Source organism: Papaver somniferum, chromosome 2 (assembly GCF_003573695.1).
Source record: "Papaver somniferum cultivar HN1 chromosome 2, ASM357369v1, whole genome shotgun sequence".
NCBI lineage: Eukaryota > Viridiplantae > Streptophyta > Magnoliopsida > Ranunculales > Papaveraceae > Papaver > Papaver somniferum.
Window position 1 is genome coordinate 9948076 of NC_039359.1, and position 20337 is coordinate 9968412.

The following is a 20337-nucleotide window of genomic DNA, read 5'->3' on the forward strand; positions in this document are numbered from 1 at the left end:
CGACGATCCAACCTACAATAGTTTGGTGTAGTCTTTTCTTCTCCCTAGATCACTTCTCTTTATAGTCACAAGAGTGTTCGGCACGTGCATACGCACGTGCTTGGAACATAATTAAGACCTATCACTAATGAAACACACCACGTGTAATCTATACAAAATTTAATGAGACATGAAGCAGTGGAACATTTTACGGATGGTTCAGATTCAGACATAATATGTTATTCAATCTCATCCGTTAGATTGCGCTTGAGTTAGTTGACTCTGCCTTTGAAGGCCGGAAGTCCCTTAAGTGCGAGACTTGGTCAAAAAAATCCCATTATTCTCATTCTCTCTCTATTTCTTTTCCACTCTCTCTGTTAAACTATCAGAACCGTCATTTTCCTGAATTTGATCTGCACCATCAGCTTGTTTGTTCGTTCCCGCTTTTCTTTCACGAAGACCACCACCATTGTTATGCATTTTATTTGTGTAATACGTTAATCGATAATAATCAATAAATCCAATTTTTGTAATGCTTAAATTTTTTTTTGTGTTCCTTGGAGGATTAACGGTACTTATTTGATTGGGTTAATGTTTCAATGATGCAAATCAAATTTATTAACTACCTTGTTTTGATTATGGGGCACATATTTTCCCTTGTCTGGGATGCAATTTCACCCATTTACATATTCTTTGAAATTATGTTTGTACCCCTTTCTATTTTATGTAATGGTTTGAATGGAAAAATGAAATTGAGGGCAGATTCGGGAATCCCAAATGTGCAGCTTCAGTCACTATAGAAGGGAGAGTTCCCTTTATATAATAGAATAAATAAAGTATTAGGAAAATCTAATCCCTTAATATATCAATATTTATCAATCAAGTAAAATGAAATCATTTTAAATATGAAATAAAGAATCAGTAAATGATGTATTTTTTTGTAAGTGGTTTTTAAGTTAAGTAAAAAATACAGAAAATGTAAAAATAAAGTACCTCGAATTAGGTAATTAATACTCTTAATCAGGTCACATTCTTGATATCATCCATACATTAGGAGTTTATTTAGTCTCTTGATCACTTTCTACTTATTTTTTATTGTTTTGTGGAAAGGAAAACATAATAAAAAATGTTATGCTAAAAACTAGAATGTGTTTAGTAAAGATTAAAACTAAAAAACCGCAAAAGAAGTGGTCATACGTGGTATTCACCCAGCTAATCCTAACTAAAATTTAATAAACTCATGAAAAAAAATATCTTTTGCTATATTTTATAAATTTTCAAAATATCTTGGGTGGCTGAAAATAGGAGAAGAAACTAAAGAATTTAACGACACTTAAAAGAAGAGTTTCTAATTTTAGGGGAGGCGGGAGTCACCTCTAACTTACATACGGCTTTGTTTTTGTTGACTGGGTCAAACCATGTTTAACCATGAAATCATTTAACAACCAACAGAATATTTCTACAGTTTCTCACAACCGCCAATCCAACGACAAAATAAAACTCCATTTTTTTCAATGAACAACTAATCATTTATACCAGTTTATAAATTTTTGTATTTCTCTCCTTGGATTCTTTTACAATTCATCAGCTGTCGGATCTCTCGATTCCGATCGTTAAGATCGGTTGAGAATCGAGATGACCGACTTATGGTCTGGATACCGGCCTAGTATTAACTACGGAAGAGGAGTAGTCGACCGAAATCATAATCATAAACTTGAAGTTCTGAAAGGAAATGAATTAGTCACCACGAAACAGATTTTTACAACAACAAGTCAACCACCTCGTTCATGTACTGATTCTTCTCGGGGTTATTCGCCTCGTTCATATAAGCATAAGGAGAGTCGTGTTTCATCCTCATCAAAGTCAACGTCTTCGTGGAGTTTTAATGATCCAGAAATGAAGAGAAGAAGGAGAGTTGCACAGTATAAATACTACGCTGTTGAAGGTAAACTGAAGTCTTCTTTTAGGAAAGGGTTTCGTTGGGTTAAGAGGAAATGTTCAAACATTGCTCGTGCATTCTAGTATGTCTAAAAGAAAAAGAACAAGAACGTTTTCTGTAACTCTATTTCACAAGTATGCTTTTGACTTTTACTACTTTTCTCTTCTTTCTTTTTTTTCTTTTTCTCCCCCCCTTTTTTTTTTTTTCTTGTTGTTGTTTGATAGCTTGAGAATTGGGTGTCGTTGGATTAATTTCTTAGAAATAAATAAATCTGGTTGTTGTTTGAAATCTGAATCTTTATCATTTACAGAGAGGTTTTAATAAACTGTTTTGTGTGTGCAACTTTTCGATGATCCCATCAATCATATCAGGTTATTGTATGATTAATACTTATTTATGCATTATTACACTTCATCTTTTCGTGCAAATAATCAATCAGTTGAATTTTCCAGAAGACAGTATTTATGTATATTACACTTCATCCCTAAATCAAATATATATATGACAATGCTTAAAAATAAATAAAAATACATATGATACCTGAAGCTCAGAACGCGTTAGGTACTCTTGCTAGACATAAAAAGTGTCCATAGAATTCCATGACACATGAGGCTAGCTGTCCCTATAAGGCACGAACCCAATGCAATCGAAGCAGATCAATGAAGACACTATTGACCTCCAGCCTGCAGCCTATAATTGTGATAAGCCCGCCGTTATACTCACACTTCAGAGATATTAAACCAAGCTTTGAAAAATGACTGTTAGGCACACCTATGTAGCGAGTCCTGAAGGTCACTGATACATGTGTCTAAATAATGTTGATAAATAATAGAAAATAATGTTATTTGAACACGTTATAACCGCTTTGATGCACGTTATAAGCAGGGTTTTTTTAAATTGATTTTTAAGTTTTTTATTTTCTAAATATATATGATTTTAACGTAGGCGTTTTTTAAAATTGATTTTTATCTTTTTTTCCTTTGTAAATATATAACATTTCCACGCAAGTTTTATAAACCGTTTTTCTCGTTTTCATGTTGTTATAATGTTGTTCAAGTAAAAAAGGTTAAAAATATTTATTATTTATTATTTCTAAAATTAAGCATTTAACTTTTTATTAAAATTTCGACATAAAAAATTAAAATAACAAAAAATAAAAACGTTGGAATAACCTTTATTACTTTTTATCGGTAAAGACCTGTTATAATCGTTGGAATAAAAACAATGGTATTAGACCTGTTATAATCGTTTTCACATACGTTATAACAGCTCGATAGGAAATTCAAATCGTAATAATTCTTTTTCTTTTCTAATTTGCGCTCTCACTACTTAAAACGATAACGTTATTTTAACCAATATAACACGTTTTTCTTTTAAAATGTGCTTACACCCGTTAAAATACGTTTGTTGATGGTGGTTTTTAGTTTAAGGCGAAAACTGTAAAAGTCTGTCTAGCTATCCCGGTGTCAGAAATAGTAGACCTTGATATGACCATATTCCGCAAGGAGTCTGATGAATATATTAAAATCTGATGGGTGCCTATGCCGCTCTTCCTATTGTATTGAAACTCTCCTAGATGAATTGTTCACTAGTATAGAGCCTAATGAGTATTTAATCTCTCGCCTGCATTATTCACTAATGTATGGCTTGCTGAGTATTTTTTCCTATGCTATGTTCACAAGCGGAACTCTTAATATTGACATGACATGACGATTAATGTTCGCTCGCAGCTGAGTAACATCAATCTCCCGAAGTGTCAGGATTAAGATTTGCATGAAAGTACTTATTCGGAAGCACGTTGCGCTGCTCTCTAAAAGTGATTTTGTGCCAACGCACAGAAATCATCGAATTTGATGACTTTTGTGACAGCTCATAAAATTCAATTTTTTAACCTAATTTTACTAATTTACAAAAATTAGGTTTTTGCGACCTGCGCAATATCTCGAACCCTATTAGTCGAGACCTAACCTAGGTAAGCTATGAGATTGATCCACCATGGACTAGTAGGAGCAAAATCCTACCAAAAGTCGAAAAAACAAGAAATAAAGATGAATTACGGCAGGTAAAGGAAGCAGTAAAAGGGACGCGGCCACGCCATTTCGCCGTCGGGTTCTCCCTAGCTTGCATCGTTGTACCATCGGTCGTCCATTCCCATATTGCTTTCTGTCGGCCCCTCTTTCCCATCGACCAATCAAATCGCTCTAAATGCGCAGCCTACAATTTTAATTAAAGTTGGAAGTTGACTGGTCGACACACCTAATTCCTTAAGGAATCGAATATAGGCTGCCCATGTCAGTCTTAAGACAGTCATGGCCGCACGATTTAGCCGGACAATTTAACAAGCTTGGCCTCCTCCCAGCGTGACCAAACAAGCTCCATGGTGTTCACCGGAGGGCCCACTAATATTCCGACCAATCGGAATTCTCCTAACTCGCCAACAACAACCCTAATTGCTGGCCAAAAGTAGGCTAGTTACGTTGTTGAATAAAGGGTTTAACGAGTTAAGACTAGCCATGGAAGTCTCAAATTCATCGTGGTCGTCTAACTTAGCCAGCCTAGTTGGATGGCTTAGATTTCGTTTTGAGCGACCAATCAAGTGTCGGTATGCTCACCAGCGGCTCGCCTTTAGCCCTGAAAAATCGAATTTATCCCAGCCCGCAGCTAACACCTAAAACCGTTAGTTCAAAGTAGGTTGGCCACGCGGCTTTAAAAGCCTCAAGATCGACCAACGGCAGCGCTTAACTGCCACAAAGCAATCTCGGCCATCCAACTTCGTCAGCCGAATCGACCGTCCTAGATCTGATTTCGGGTAACCAATGAGATGCCGTCATGATCGATGGCATCCCCACTTCCACAAGAACTGATTGGCCAATACTAAGGCCTATCTATATGGCTCCTGGTCGCTTCCCAAAGTTAGTTGGCCGCGCTACTCATAAGAGTCTTAAGTAATTCAACAACAGTACATTACTGCCGCAAATGATCTCATCCAACCAATTTGGATAAGCCAATTTAACCGGTCTAGATCTAATTTAGGCCGACCAATAGGATGTCAAAATGGCTACCAGCCACCACTCTCCTGGCAGCTTCTTGAATATGGACGATCATGCTCCTTTTAAGACATTAAGCTCCACAACTAATCTAAACAAGCTTTATATAACGATGCTTCATGAGCATCGATTCTTTTGAGATGCTTGCTTAAAAGCGATGATTTATATGCATCGATTACAAACGATGTTTTATAAAAATCGATTTCACAAATAATTTAATTATTTGACCTAAAAGAATTATATGCGACCTTTTTGCGGCAAGTCTCACAACTTGACTGCCCGTCGTCTAACTTACGCGTTGGTCAAAATAATTAGGTCTTGCAAGCAAGACCCACTCAGCATCCTGCTGCATATTTTTCTAAAAAAATACTTGAGACATCAAACATGTAGCAAACTTGGGGATGCTCACTAGGTATTGGTCTGGCGGTTTACAACGTGCGGCGTACAAACACGCCCATTATGAGAAAGTGTCCGGAAAGGCGGACGGTTGATAGCAGTAAAGGAATAATGGGTGTAAAGCTGACCGGTCTTCCCTCATGATAGGGACATGATTTTCACCACTTTTACACGATCCCCACTTCTCCACTACTTAACTACTTCCACTTCCTATGAGATCAGGGTGCGTTCAACTATAACTTGTATAAATAGGTTTTCAACCTATTTCAAATAACAAGTGTTATCAACACAAGTATCCAGAAAACATAAAAAGAACTTATAGCTTACATTTTCCAAGAAAGTTCCACATTCTGATACAAGTCATAAAACAACCACACCTTCAGACTTAACCATTCTGATCTCAACACCTTCTTCGCTTCCCTCCCTAAGATCAACCCTTCTCCTTCATTTTGTGACCGAAGGAAGATTGGAACGGACATTTCTTGGTTTAGTCCATAATTTTACGAATCTAAAGTACTCCCATGCAGTACATTTGTTTAGGGTTTAGATTCGTTTCAAGGCGACACACCCAAATTTACCATTTCCAGCAAAATTAGTTTTTACCCCAAAACAACTGGAGACCACAGTGGAAGATTAATCTTTCGGTTTTAAAATCAGTTTCTCAATTTTCATTCCAGTTTTCTCAATTTCAAAAAGGTGGATCTTATATATAATTCAATCATTAAACTCAATTTAGGTTCAATAACCAATTTCAATTCCGGTGTTCCGTTGGTTAAGAAGCTTCGCAAAAATGCTTTTTCAAGCAATGCTACTGGGAATACCTTGGATAGACGATCACCAGTAGATCTACCGGATGAAAGTACTAAAAATCCTCGTGGAGACACAAGAAGACGTGACTACTACTTATAAGGGCACAATGGTTTCTCTCGAGATCCGGATGGAGCAACAGCCTTTCTTGCAACACCATAAGTGTTGTATGGAGCAAGCCGGAAACGCTTCAAAGCTATCACTGATATTAATGTCGCCAGGGTCCACACCCAGAGAGATAAAGGGAAGGTTCGCATAGCCGTTGTTCCAGTATGGAGATAGCCGACAACAAATCTCAACACTAGTGGAGTCCTAGAAAGGCACCTGCAAAGATCATGAAAGCAAAAGTCTATCTCTATTCCACCACTGCTACTATTTTATGGTCAGGAGTTGATGTAATTTGTAGATAGTGGTAAAAGTGGTTCGATTCTCAGACTTGTGAAGGATATTAATTAGACTTAAATTCTAACATTAAAATAGAAAACTCACTAAGAATTATAGCAAACTCAATCAAAGTTGATATCAATATTAAAAGAACACTGAGGCTAAGATTCCACTATTTTCCAAATTCAAATTGATTTAATCCAATACTTATATTCATGCAATTTTTTTCGTTCAATTTGATTCTAAATTATTGCAACAAGTAGAATCTCAAAATAACAAGTGTAAATCCGAAGCATAGAACATCAAAAACCTAGGTCCAAGCATGCTCTATCAAAAGAAATAACAATTGCTTAACAAGAATCATTCAAACAATTTTCACTCAAGGCAAAACAATCATAAAAATAATTGCGATAAATAAATAAATAAATAAGAGTATACCACTTTTTGTTGGAAAAATAGCTTCCTCTATCGCCTCAGCAATGGGGTTTAGCTCCTCATATTAATCACTTGCTCAAAATACATGTTTGTTACTCAAAAGTTGATTAAAAGAGTGAAAGGCGTAAAACAACTGATTTGCAACAGCGTAAAAGTGTTACAGATCTCTGGTACAATGAGGAACGATGATTAACTGTTGTATATTAACGTTACTTATCTTCTGTTGTTGAAAAACAATACTGTTCTGCGACTGTTTTTCGTGCGTCAATGTTCTTCTTGTTCTTGAGAAGTGCCGCAGCAGCAACAGCAGAAACAGAGTTTGATAAAACTCTGATTTCTTCTTCTCTGGCTCTCCTCAGGTCCCCAAACTCTCGACACCCCTTCTATATGACCCAAACAATCTATTTATATCAAAAATACCGATTAAGTCTCTCCCAAATCTTCCAAAATCTCTTCCCCTCTCTTCACGGCAAAGTTGCGGCAATTTCTTGTTTTAGAATTTCTACACGTTTCTGAGCTTTCCTTTTTATTCTAAACTCTTCCTTAGATAGATACAAATCTTTGGGAAGGTTCATAGCACTTTAATCTCTCTAAAATTCCCTAAAACAGGTCACACACATGACTTTCTATATATTTCTGTTGTGATAAAAATCCGTCGATTGAGCCCAGTCTAATCGATTTCAACACCCATATCAGATTCCTAGACCCATAAGGAGTCTATCCTATGAAAATCAGAGGTTTAATCGACCTCAAACTCCTCCAAATCAAGAACCCCAATTTGTTCTTCACTGCCACAACTTTTCCCGCCAATTTAAGGATTTGAAACTGTGAAGAAGAAGGGCGCCCCCTATCCAGAGTAGGGGTGCCTTTAGCAGCTTCCTTAAGGGGTGTTCCGGGGATGCCCCTTATCCAAACCGGGGGTCCGAATAGCAAGTGTCCTCCGGGTGCTTTCCGACAACTTTTCGAGCCAATTTTTTCCAAAAATGTTTATTGGCCAAAAATACCTACAAATAAATAAAACACCATAATAAGTACAAAAATGAGCCCTAACAATATATAGAATCGAGACAAATCGGACACAAAAATGTGTCTATCAGGAGTATCCGCTATCACTTCATCAGTAAAACGTGTAGATCCAGAACGTGGCGTAATTCCGGGCATTCGTACATCTGCAATAACAAAGGAGGCTTGTCACATTTTCAAATCATCATAAAGGGGTTCACCTATTATGCCAACCCAAGCAAGAGCAAGCCCGGGACATCTTCAGATCTATTGGATCCGACACGTCAAGAGAGCAGCCTCAAGAAGATAACGATCCCGCGTCATCATGCCAGGAAAAAAATATCCGCAGCCGAGATAACCTCACGCAGAGGAGATCCAAGAAGTTGCTGCACCAAAAGGACCCACGTCTCCTATATTCCCTTTGCCTAGGGAAACGAGTAATGCTGAAGAACATATCTCCCATCTTTGGAATACTTAGGAGAAATACGAGTATCACCAGATGTTATGACTCGAAGAGTTCTCCAAATCGCCTACCAGAAGAGCCTATACCGGGTACAACAAAAATGCACCGAACAAAACCTCAGATTGGTTCCAGATGGAGACGTTCCCTACCATAAATATCTCTTCATTCCCGAGCCGATCACCCTCAAGACTTGGACAGGATGTTCCAGCAAAATAATAGGCATCTCGATGACTACGTCAAGAGATCCAGAAATGAATCCCTCAATTTCCAAGTATGCTGCTGGTGATAACATATCAAGAGATAACTCACAAAGAGAGACACCTCATCAGCAGCGTCACCCACGGTAATCTCCAAGATTCCTTCCTTAGGTCCTTTTCCATTTGGGTCGTACGCCCGCTGAAAAATCATAAAGGCGTCATAATTAGAAAAAGATGTTTCAATCATGGGGATTGAAGTAAAAATCATAGAGCAACCTAAACATTCATTAGAAAGTGGTTTAGGACATGGCATGTAGTTCAGCAAGGTTACGCGTCATTTTGCAAACACTCTGTCTGAAACGTTTTTACACTGCCCTCTGGAAGAACTGAACATGACACTAATTGGTGAAGAATCTGGTGGTGAGATATATACCGAACGATTCACATGGAAGTCTTCCACAACATACTATGAGGGCACGTTAATCAAATGAATGAGCTATAAATGGAATCCGAAACTCTCGGCTACGTGACAGCTGAAAATCTACATCGGATGAAGATTTTGTGGCCGTTCTGGCAAGTAGACACAAAACTGAAATTTTCATCAAGTCAATATACCAAGGTCGCACTTACAATCAGGAAAGCAACATGGAATCAGGGAGGAGCTTCTTCACCGAAAATAAAGAGGGGAAAGAAAATAAGGAATAAACTCACATATGTGAGTTATATGAGAGGAAGAAACACTTCCTTTGGGCCATAATGATCGATCAAATCCTTTCAATGCTCATGGACGTGGTCATCCAAGGTTCGTGCTCGTAGCTGATGCTCCTTCCTTCCAAGATCCATGGTTGTAGCCACCATCACTCCTCCCTGCCAAGATCCATGGACGTATCCACCACTCGTCCCTGCCAAGATTTGTGCCCGTAGTCACCACTCCTCCCTGTCAAGGATCGTGACCGTAGACCTCCAAGATCCATCCAACCTGTTTTGTTCCCACGAAAACGCAGTCTCTTCTGACCACAGTTGCTATCAAGAACCTTTGCTGCTCGTTTGTTGATACTAGCCAGAGCTTCATCATAGCAACAACCACTATGAATAAAGTTAATCCGAACTTGTGCATATTTTAGTTTTTCATGGAGGAAGTAATAGAGTCATCAGCACAGATACAAGATGGTGATATCTTTATCATGGTCAACCCATCGACCATACAAGATAGAACCACGTAAATTACACTTGGGGACTGAGGCTCAACACGGAATCCTTTCATTGTCAATAACCTTTTCAACTCATAAGAGAAAGTCAACTAAGAATCCATAACCATGATAAGGTCACCACTTTTCAAAGATGCAGCGTAAGGATATCATCACCTCCTTGTCTGGAAGGCGCCTGACCGACAAGCAGTATTTGGTTCAACCATCCATAAGCACTGTTATAAATGGAGAATCAAAGAGGAAAGTCGCGCATCAGCAAGCCAGACCTACCTAATCATGTATGCCACATCACCTACTCAGAACTCAATACCGCCTACCCAAGGTCTGCACGAAGCTGCGCATCAACAACCACATCAGTTGACAAAGTCAGATTCGGTATTTCAAGATTTCCAATTTCCTATGGAAGGGGTGCATGGGATTCCAGAAGTTTGGATACGATACATGTTTATCAAGTGCGACTCCCGCCCATTGATTAACAAATGACGGATCCAGAAGATTGTCGCTTTCGTCAACTCGTCAACCACCTTACCAGCAAATGCAATGGAAGTACATCTTTCAGGAGAAAATAAGTTCAAGATAATTACACCTGGGGACTGCCAGCACCGGATGCCTTCACGTCCCTCAACCATATTATTTCTGATACCAGCATCATCACTGTCAAAGATTTACGAGCCGCAGGAATTTCTCAACATGAAGTCGTACATGTGCATCAAAGACTCCAAAAGTACGCCGCAGAGATATTTTCACATATCTGGCCACGCCATCGGATCTAGTACGCATCTACACCTCCTTACAAGACCGCATTGTATTTCCAATCCGACTCAAAAATACAGCTCTAGCAACTAAACATAAGTGTAACTGGGGACTGCTCATTGCATCCCTTTCCATACAACAATCCAAGATTCAGAAGATGGTTCAAAGGATGTCGATTGGAACGAAGTCCTTGAAGACTTGATAGCAGCACGTCGGCAACGGAATGCCTCTCATATTGTCTACTTCACTCAACGACTCCGGAAGATTTTTCCCATACAAGTATTCCAAACATATCGTCATCGTAATCAGAAGGGCAAGAGTAGTCCTATGAGCTAAAGAGTCAAAATAAATACAATTTCGTTCCGGTCAATTCCCAGGAGTTTAAAGAACACTTTAATTGTGACTCGGCAGTCCAGACACCAAACAACTTAAAGTTAAGGCCTCTTGCAATTGAGCGCAATGGAGTTTGGCAAATTTTGAAATCTACTGGAGAGGCTAGACACTCATTTTTCTGGAGACAGAACCTCATTACACATTCCGGAGAAGATCGATGGTACAGCTTCTACTCCCTCTGGTCCAGGAAAAAGAACCGTCACATGATTAAGATGAGTCCTAACAGTGGTATAGGACACTTCGAAGAAGTCATCATCTATAGTTGGCGTGTCTTTGGAGTCATTAATGCTTCATGGCTTAGCAGCGGGAATATCTCCAGGTGACATCTTATCCAAAAAAAAAAAATGCTCCTAGTTACTGTTGGGTGGCTACATGTGCAAAATAGAAAAGAGCACCTACCTTGAGTTCTCCTTGCTCGCATTGCGGCTGATCATAATTATTGGAGATTGCTTTGTTGCCGTTGACGCTCTCTCTACCGCCGTTAACAAAGAAAGTCATTCACACCGAGATAAATGTTCAAATTTGATCAACTACTCGTGAATATTACACTCACATCTAAATGTTCTAAATTTTACTTGTAATTACCCACAAGGGTATAATTGTAACACTTAAAAATTCTCTTCTCTCTTCTTTGCCTTAAGAATTGTGCAAACTACAACTATGTCATCTAATTTAGGACGGAAGAGTATATAAAAATGAGCCTGCAAGAAATGGATCCCAATGGAGACCAACGGATTGCAGACATATAGAAACCATTGGTCTCGGCTGTGCCGTGGGAAAGTGCACTATGTCGAACTACCCTGCTCGCCCATCCTTCATAAAACAGGTTTTGGCAGTCAAAAGTGTTGTCCTCTACGACATTTTCTCTAACATTCTCCACAAAATTCCTTAAATGTTGTACTTGCAAAGCAAGCAAGCCTGGATTCACTCCAAAAAATAAAAAGATCTCATTAGACGGTTATAGAAGTTGCCCAATATCTCCATAGTCCAAAGTCCAATCTGTCAAAACCCTACTGAATAGAAATTCCGATCCTTCCCTCTATATATTGAGAGAGTTATACGCTCTATTTCTTACCGAGCGGTGAAGAAAACTCAAGAAAAAAACAGCCGAAGAAATTTCAGGCGTAGGAGAAGAAGAGGAACGCAAATTAGTGGACTCGACGATTCGCAGCGTGAGTTTCCCAGTTTTGATTAATTTTACTCTTGTCATTTATTTATTTCTGTCTTGATTTTGTTATTAATCTAGGGTTTCCTCAATGTGTTTGTTTATTAGGTTTTTGTTTGTCAAACCATGGGGGACAAAAACAAATCACTATTAATATTAAAACAGAGAAATCAATCTTCAAAGAAGAAGATAATGATTTTGTACCGGAGAAGGGGTTTTATCAACCAAGTGGTGATGATGATGGTGATGAATCATGGGAAGCTTATCTAGCCTTAATAACTTTACTTGATGGTCAATTAAACGGATTACCAAGAAACCATGTTATGTGGTGTAGCTGATGAAGTTTTAGCAATTATGAAATCCAATGACCAAATCTTAATGACTTCTAATATCAAGAAGAAACTAGAGATTGAGAAACTAATAGGACAGGTCCCTGTATCTTTTTTTTAACCAACTTCTTATGATTAGTGATAAAATCAAGGATTTCAACAAACATCATTATAAATTTGTCTCTAATCTTGAGAAACAGCAGAATGTTGTTAATGATGCTGATGATGATGTTGAGTTTTATCAGCCGAAGAATGAAGATACTTGGTATGCTTATAACATGTTGATTGCAGAGATTGTGCAACATGTTGATGACAAAGTAGCTGCTCATAAAGTGATATTAGGTGTTGTTGCTGATCGGATCCTGTCAGCTTTGAGTAATGAGGAGAATTCAAATTGGCTTAAGAAAACCATCATTGAGGGCAACTTAGGGCCTATTTCCTGGGAAACTTTTGATCAATTAGTGTTCATTAGTAAGCTTATTCATGACTACCATTCAATCCCTGACATGAAGACAGAAGAGCCGGCGTACCGATTATCATTACCAAGTACCAGTGGTACTAGTACAAGTGTTGATGATGATAAACATGTTGATCTTAAGCCGGTAGTGTTTATTGGACCTAAGCCTAAACTAGAATTGCTGAATGAGGAAGAGGTTGAATATGAATATATTGGTGAAGACGGCGATGACGAACATGAGGAGGAGGAAAGAATTGTGGAAGATGCTGACTGCCATCAGGTTAAACAGGAAGAAGTTGTGGCAAAAGAGCAGTCGAATGTTAAAAGGCTGAAGAGGTCTGGGCTTAAACTATCATTCCTGGATGAGGAAGAGGAAAATTTTTTTGATTCAAATGAGGAAATTGAACAAGAGAATTTTGGTGGCGACAAAGCAGACCAACGGGAGGCTTCGAGTGAAAGAACTGTCAAAGATGCTGGCTGCCATCATGTCAAAGAGGAAGAAGATGTGCCAAAATAACAATTCAAAGTTGCAAGTCCAAAGAGGACTGCAGAAGATTGCGAAAGTAGTGAGGATCCAGAATCATGTCAAGTAAAAAAGAAGAAGCTGAAAGTTGTATTTTGTAATCTAGAGTTGTCTAGATTAGTTTAGAGGAGTATAGAGAATTCTACACAGTGTTGTTGGAGTTAGGTAGTTTGAATAGTTTAGAAGTTTCTAGAGTTAGCTTAGTCCAGAGATTTCTATAATGTGAACAGTTGTGTAATTGGTAATGTGGTTTACAAGTGTTCTCTAGAAGTATCTAGAGGTTGTCAGGTCAGTCTTGTAGTGCCTATAAATAGGCAGTGATACATTCATTTGTAATCGTAACGAAGCAAGAAGTTAATAATAATAAGTTGAGTTTTGTAAGAGTTAGTGTTGCTTCCTAGGAGCTCTATACGAGCAACATAACCATGCTCGTATATCTCCGAAGTTTCTATATCCAAAATTCCAACATGGTATCAGAACGGAGGTTCGATTCGTATGGGACGTCAAAGTCGTCTGTGCAAATTGAAATCGTTTATGGAGTCCGAAAGGAGATGAGAGGATGAAAGGTACGAGTCTCAACTATGTGCAGTTTGAGTTTTTGAGTTTTGGATGTTTGTTTTAGACCCCCATATGAATGCTATCACCCATGTCTACGATAAAAAGAGAATTGTGAGAAAGAAGAAGATGTTGCTCGTGACAAGACCCAAGTTAGTTTATAGTAGTTTGGAGTTTTGAAGATATGAAAGTGTCTCCATCAAATGAGAGTTAGAAAGAAAAAGAGAAGTTGTAGGGAGTGCAAAGAAAAATGCACTTTCGAACATGGCATGAGAAATCCATGTTGTCACGAGATACTAATCCTCTACTCGTGATGAAAGTAGCCGAGTGAAGGCTAAAGGAAAGTCGAGTGAAGGCTAAGGGAAGGCCGTGTAAAGGCCGAGACAGTGGGAACGCACCCACTGAGAGGCTAGCAGAAAGGGTAGGCTAGCTTGAAGAAAAGAGGATAGAAGACGAGCTATGGAGACATCACGAGAAGCTGAGGCATGTCGACGCGAAAAAATGTCGGACATGAAAGAAAGGAAAATTAGAGTACGAGCATGAGAAGTGAAAAATGAACGAGAAATTGGGAGAAGATCCAACTACGAAATGGAGATTACAAATTAGGAGGGGATGTTGGAAATTGTATTTTGTAATCTAGAGTTGTCTAGATTAGTTTAGAGGAGTGTAGAGAATTCTACACAGTGATGGTTGTGGAGTTAGGTAGTTTGAATAGTTTAGAAGTTTCTAGAGTTAGCTACAGTAACTCAAGTATAGAAAAGTCTAGAGTTAGCTTAGTCCAGAGAGTTCTATAATGTGAACAGTTGTGTAATTGGTAATGTGGTTTACAAGTGTTCTCTAGAAGTATCTAGAGGTTGTCAGGTCAGTCTTATAGTGCCTATAAATAGGCAGTGATACATTCATTTGTAATCGTAACGAAGCAAGAAGTTAATAATAAGAAGTTGAGTTGTGTAAGAGTTAGTGTTGCTTCCTAGGAGCTCTATACGAGCAACATAACCATGCTCGTATATCTCCGAAGTTTCTATATCCAAAATTCCAACAAAAGTAGCTGCTCATAAAGTGATATTAGGTGTTGTTGCTGATGGGATCCTGTCAGCTTTGAGTAATGAGGAGAATTCAAATTGGCTTAAGAAAACCATCATTGAGGGCAACTTAGGGCCTATTTCCTGAGAAACTTTTGATCAATTAGTGTTCATTAGTAAGCTTATTCATGACTACCATTCAATCCCTGACATGAAGACAGAAGAGCCGGCGTACCGATTATCATTACCAAGTACCAGTGGTACTAGTACAAGTGTTGATGATGATAAACATGTTGATCTTAAGCCGGTAGTGTTTATTGGACCTAAGCCTAAACTAGAATTGCTGAATGAGGAAGAGGTTGAATATGAATATATTGGTGAAGATGGAACTAAGCCTAAACTAGAATTGCTGAGTGAGGAAGAGGTTGAATATGAATATATTGGTGAAGACGGCGATGACGAACATGAGGAGGAGGAAAGAATTGTGGAAGATGCTGACTGCCATCAGGTTAAACAGGAAGAAGTTGTGGCAAAAGAGCAGTCGAATGTTAAAAGGCTGAAGAGGTCTGGGCTTAAACTATCATTCCTGGATGAGGAAGAGGAAATTTTTTTTGATTCAAATGAGGAAATTGAACAAGAGAATTTTGGTGGCGACAAAGCAGACCAACGGGAGGCTTCGATTGAAAGAACTTTCAAAGATGCTGGCTGCCATCATGTCAAAGAGGAAGAAGAGGTGCCAAAAGAACAATTCAAAGTTGCAAGTCCAAAGAGGACTGCGGAAGATTGCGAAAGTAGTGAGGATCCAGAGTCATGTCAAGGAAAAAAGAAGAAGAAGCTGAAAGTTATGTCCCTGAGATAATATCGACTAAAGCAGTAATATGGAGATTGAGCTAGATAATATACTGTTTTTTTTAGGATGATTTCATTTTAGTGGCATAGACATGAACTGTGTCAGTAATATTTTTGTCAGTTTGGATTAATCTAGTCTAGATTAAACGATTTAATTCTTCTATTTGCAGTCAGTCAATGTTTTGAAGCGCATTAGTTGGATTCTTTCGTACCACATGATCATTTTTTTAATTTCTAATTTTGGACCAATCGAGATGTTTTTTTATGTCAACAGAATGAGAAAGTCATGAATAAGAATAACCATTCAGAGAGTGAACAAAAAAAAAGTCTCCAGGACCGCCAACTTGACCATATCCTAACTTAAAAGTCACCATCGAATTTTTTTATGTCAATTTTCCCATGTAAATGCATCATTCATGATGCTTTGCAAAATGATTATGCATTAAATTTAAAAGTCACCATCGAATTTTTCATAAAAATATTGAATTTTATATTGTTGTTTGTATTCATTGTGTAGATTTTTTAAAATTCTTTCCAATAACATAAAATTTGTGAAATTTCAAGGCACAGATTTTTCGATATATTATATTAAAGCTTGGTTTCCAATTATACTCCTGAAGAAATAGGATGCATAAAGAGTTATGATAATTAGACTAAAAAGGGAACATTTTAGATTTTTCATGTCCCAAAACTACCACCAAATTTCCAATCTTTTTATCAAATTGAACATTTGTGTTAATCTACATTTTATAAAAAAAAATTGATCATAGAAGGGACTCCCTCCCTAGGAGCCTCCGAGCAAATGATCATTTGATATCATGGCGTACTCTCGACGTTCCATTTCTAAACGTATGCGTGGGTCATAGGGCTTTCCAATATCAACTCTATTAAAGAAGGAATCGAAATAGCCAAAAAAAAAAAAAAAAAAAGAATCCATCACAACTTCAATAACTAGGTCTGGTTTGGCTAGAGATGCCTAGAAATTGCCCCCCACCACATTCATTGTTATCTGCTAAGACTATAGAGTCCAGTTTCCATAAGAAACTATAGTGTCATTTTGATAAGCTAAAAAGTGCAAGCAGCTTAACCTCCACGGTAAAAAAAGAAAGAAGTAAAAATCATCACCAAATAAAATTCCAGCCGCACGATGAGAGAAGTAAAAAAAACGGCACCACACGATATTTGATGTGGTATGGTTAAATATCTTAATCTTGAGGGCCAAGTCTTATTAATAAGTAAAATTAGGGTTTTCATTTGCATATAATATCTTTGTGTTGTTTTATAAGTTTTACCTCTAGTGTAAAAAAATCCAAAACCAAAAAGAAAAAGAAACCGAAACAGAAGAAGTCTTCGTCAATTGGCAATTACCAAGTAGTTTAGAAGAGAATTTCTGGGAAGTCGTTACGTCGTTTGGAAGAAGAATCGAACACAAGTAAGTTTCTCTAAAACCTGATTTTCTTTTCTAGGGTTCTTTAAGTACTCTGTTTTTTTTAGGGTTTTTTTCCTTGATTAATTACGTTTTTCTTGATTGATTGATCAAAGTTTCAATCTTTTTATCGATTTTTATGAATATATTATATATGTATCAGTTGTTGATGAACATATATATTGGTTGTTGATTATTATTGAAGAAAAATCTGTTCTGTTTTTCTCTGTTTTATACTCTGTTTATTTTTGGGGTTTTTTTTTTTTTAGTAAAGATGGAGGTGGAGATGAGTACGGGAAGATATGATGGAATTCCTTTTGTTCCTGAAAAAGGGTTCTATCAACCTAGTTCAGAGAGCACTCGAGAAGCGTATCAGGCGTTAACTTCAGTGATCGAGTGCTATATGAACGGCCGAGTTCCTCCTCATGTTCTCGTCAGTGCATCAGATGAAGTTTTGTATGTTCTTAAAAGTGATGTCAATTTTGGATATGAGAAGAAACAAGAGATTGAGAAATTGATTGGGTTGATTTCCCTCGATACTTTTCAGCAATTGGTTGCCATCGCAAATTGGATTACTGATTATTCCAATCCTCGTCCTGCTTATAAGAACAGTTATTATAATCCTGGAGATTTGTCAGGGTTGTTTTACAGACCAAGTAACGAAGCTAACTGGAGATCATATAATCTGTTTCTTGATGCTTTTAAGCAACTTATCGGTGATCAGCCTGATATGGTTTTACGTGTCGCTGCTGACAGTTCTCTTCTCGTGTTGAAGAATGTTGATACCCCAACAGAGTACCGAAAACATGTCATTGAATCAGAATTAGGGCCTGCATCGAGGAATTGGTTTGATCATTTGAGTTCACTTGCGAATTTGATCACTGATTACCCACCATTACCATCTCCTTGTTGGGAAACAACTCCTAATTGGGAAATCACTCATTCCAGACCTGCTACTGAATTTTACCCTCATGAGTTTCCCTCGGAGAAGAAGGAAGCGGAAAGGATTGCCATATTTGCACCTGAAGATTATTCTGATAATGTCAAGTTTGATTTTGAAGATGATGTAATGGCTAGTGATTCTTCTTCTGAGGAGGAGGAGGATGAGAAGGTGGTAGGGTCACCATATGATCCAAGGGCCAGCAATGATTCTGATGATCAAGGCACTGTACGGGGATGGATGGAAGATTTGGCTGATGATGATTTTCAAGAAGTGAAAGTTGGAATGAAGAATCTGAGGGTTGAGAGAGAAGGTAGCAGCAGCGGAGATGATGAGTGTGAGAGAGTCACAGTCGGAGAAGCATACCTGACGTCAGAGAGTTGCAGTGATGAAGAGTATCAAAAGGTCAAAGTGGGGGTCCGTAATCTGACGGTCGGAGAGAACAGTGATGAAGAATGGTTAGTCGTTTAATGGTGCGGATGATATTGAAGCAGGTTAATGCGATAGGTTAGTGGGGAGTACAAAAAAAAGACTTGAATTTTCTTAGTGGTTTCTTCTGTTTGGTTATCAGTTATCAATCTATGTAGTTAATTGGAACCTACTTTGCTTTCATTGATTAGGTATGTCAGTCAGAATGACTGAACTCTTCGTTTGTTGAAATCGTTTAGACTTTTGCATGACTTTTGGGGTTAAATTTTTTTTTTTATAAATAATGGATTATTATTCTTGTCTTTTGGATATAGTGGATTCCTAGACTAGAAAGAAGGTCTTTTTGCTATGTAAATTCTTGCTTTAATGTTTTTTTATCCACTCATCTTCTTTTCTTAAATGTATATTCATGCATGAGCATCTAGGTTTATGATATAGTATTCAATTAGGATGCTACCAAGATTAGATAATGAAAGCAAAATGTTTACTATAATTATCATTTTTTGAATAAGTAAATCTGTTTTGAAAAAGCAAATGTGAGAATAAGTCAATCTTGGTCATGCATATGCTTAAAGACATAAACTGACAGAAAATGATGCTGATGCTTACAGGAAGAGAGATTTTATAACTTGTGTCATGACTTAAAATGCAAACCGGCCTTGGTTGCTTCATGATTCAATTAGGAATGAGGATGCTAGTATAGTTTTAAGAGATTATGTTAGATACTTACGGTGCAATGAGTTACTTGATCATGTCATGTTAGTTTTGAAAAAGTAAATGTGACTCTTAGGGAGAACCTTTTGAATAAGTCTTGAACATACTGCACAATCCTGGTCATGCATTTCACATTCTTTGACGCAAAACACCAGGTATTGGATGAATGTAGACATAAAAACTAAGAGAGGGTGATGCTTAATTACATGAAGAGATTTTTTATTACTTGTGTCATGCCTTGAAATGCAAACCGGCCCTCATCCTAAAGATTAAAATTTGTTCCTATGTTCACCATATGGTATTGATTGCTATAGATTCTCGGTTCTTGTCATTTAACTAAATAACATTCTATACTGCCGAGTGATCCCCTGATGAGGTTACAGTTATTCCAAGAACTCAAAACTGGTAATGTTTTAAGGTCAGGTGTGTAGATTGCAATAGGATTTTTCTTGTTATCGCAGCTATTGTAACCTCTGTGGGTGTAATATGTTGCACTATTCTGGCGCCAACTAGAACGTTTGGACTAAGCGAGACGAAACAACTAGTACTTGCAGATGCTAGGTAGTTACAAAGAAAATTATTGGGAGCATTTCTTAAATACCTCTTATTTTACCTTCTTTTATGTTATTTTCAATTCGCCACAAAACAGTCTCACCAGTTACCATATATTCTCTGTCTGTTTGATTTAAAAACCCCTCATGAACTGCATTTCTTTCATCAAGTTAAACTCAACATACAAAAACTACAAAAAGAACTGAAAAACAAAAGTACAAGAGTATATATGACATAAATATATATTTCACGGATACATATTAGTAACCATCCATCACTTATTTTCCACCCAATTGGACCCTTATAGATTAAGTCATGTATGAATGAATTATGTATGAGAAAGAAGAAGAAGAAGACATTTTTTGCATATAAT

At 37.6% G+C, this 20337-nt stretch overlaps 2 protein-coding genes across 3 annotated transcripts; both read left to right on the forward strand.

Annotated features, from left to right (window-relative positions):
• Positions 1 to 12486: 12486 nt before the first annotated feature.
• On the forward strand, positions 12487 to 16064 carry LOC113350639. The gene is made up of 3 exons (XM_026594773.1): positions 12487 to 12597; positions 12698 to 13176; positions 15373 to 16064. The coding sequence occupies exons 1-3, from the start codon at positions 12487 to 12489 to the stop codon at positions 15911 to 15913; spliced, it is 1131 nt and encodes a 376-aa protein (XP_026450558.1). The 3' UTR covers positions 15914 to 16064.
• Positions 16065 to 16960: 896 nt separating this feature from the next.
• Positions 16961 to 19007, forward strand: LOC113346864. 2 transcript variants are annotated; one of them, XM_026590405.1, is made up of 2 exons: positions 16961 to 17335; positions 17604 to 19007. In XM_026590405.1, exon 2 carries the CDS (start codon positions 17604 to 17606, stop codon positions 18738 to 18740), a length of 1137 nt encoding a protein of 378 aa, XP_026446190.1. In that variant the 5' UTR covers positions 16961 to 17335; the 3' UTR covers positions 18741 to 19007. The 2 variants fall into 2 exon arrangements, with proteins under 2 accessions (XP_026446190.1, XP_026446189.1); XM_026590404.1 differs by having other exon boundaries at positions 16962 to 17335; positions 17599 to 19007.
• The last annotated feature ends 1330 nt before the right edge of the window (positions 19008 to 20337 follow it).

Coding starts and splice junctions, on each gene's coding strand:
- LOC113346864 (XM_026590405.1), top strand. CDS start 17,604: ATGGAGGTGGAGATGAGTACGGGAAGATATGATGGAATTCCTTTTGTT.
- LOC113350639 (XM_026594773.1), top strand. CDS start 12,487: ATGTTATGTGGTGTAGCTGATGAAGTTTTAGCAATTATGAAATCCAAT. Junction 12,598..12,697: donor TTGAGAAACTAATAGGACAG/GTCCCTGTATCT, acceptor CTTGAGAAACAG/CAGAATGTTGTTAATGATGC. Junction 13,177..15,372: donor TATGAATATATTGGTGAAGA/CGGCGATGACGA, acceptor GGTAGTGTTTAT/TGGACCTAAGCCTAAACTAG.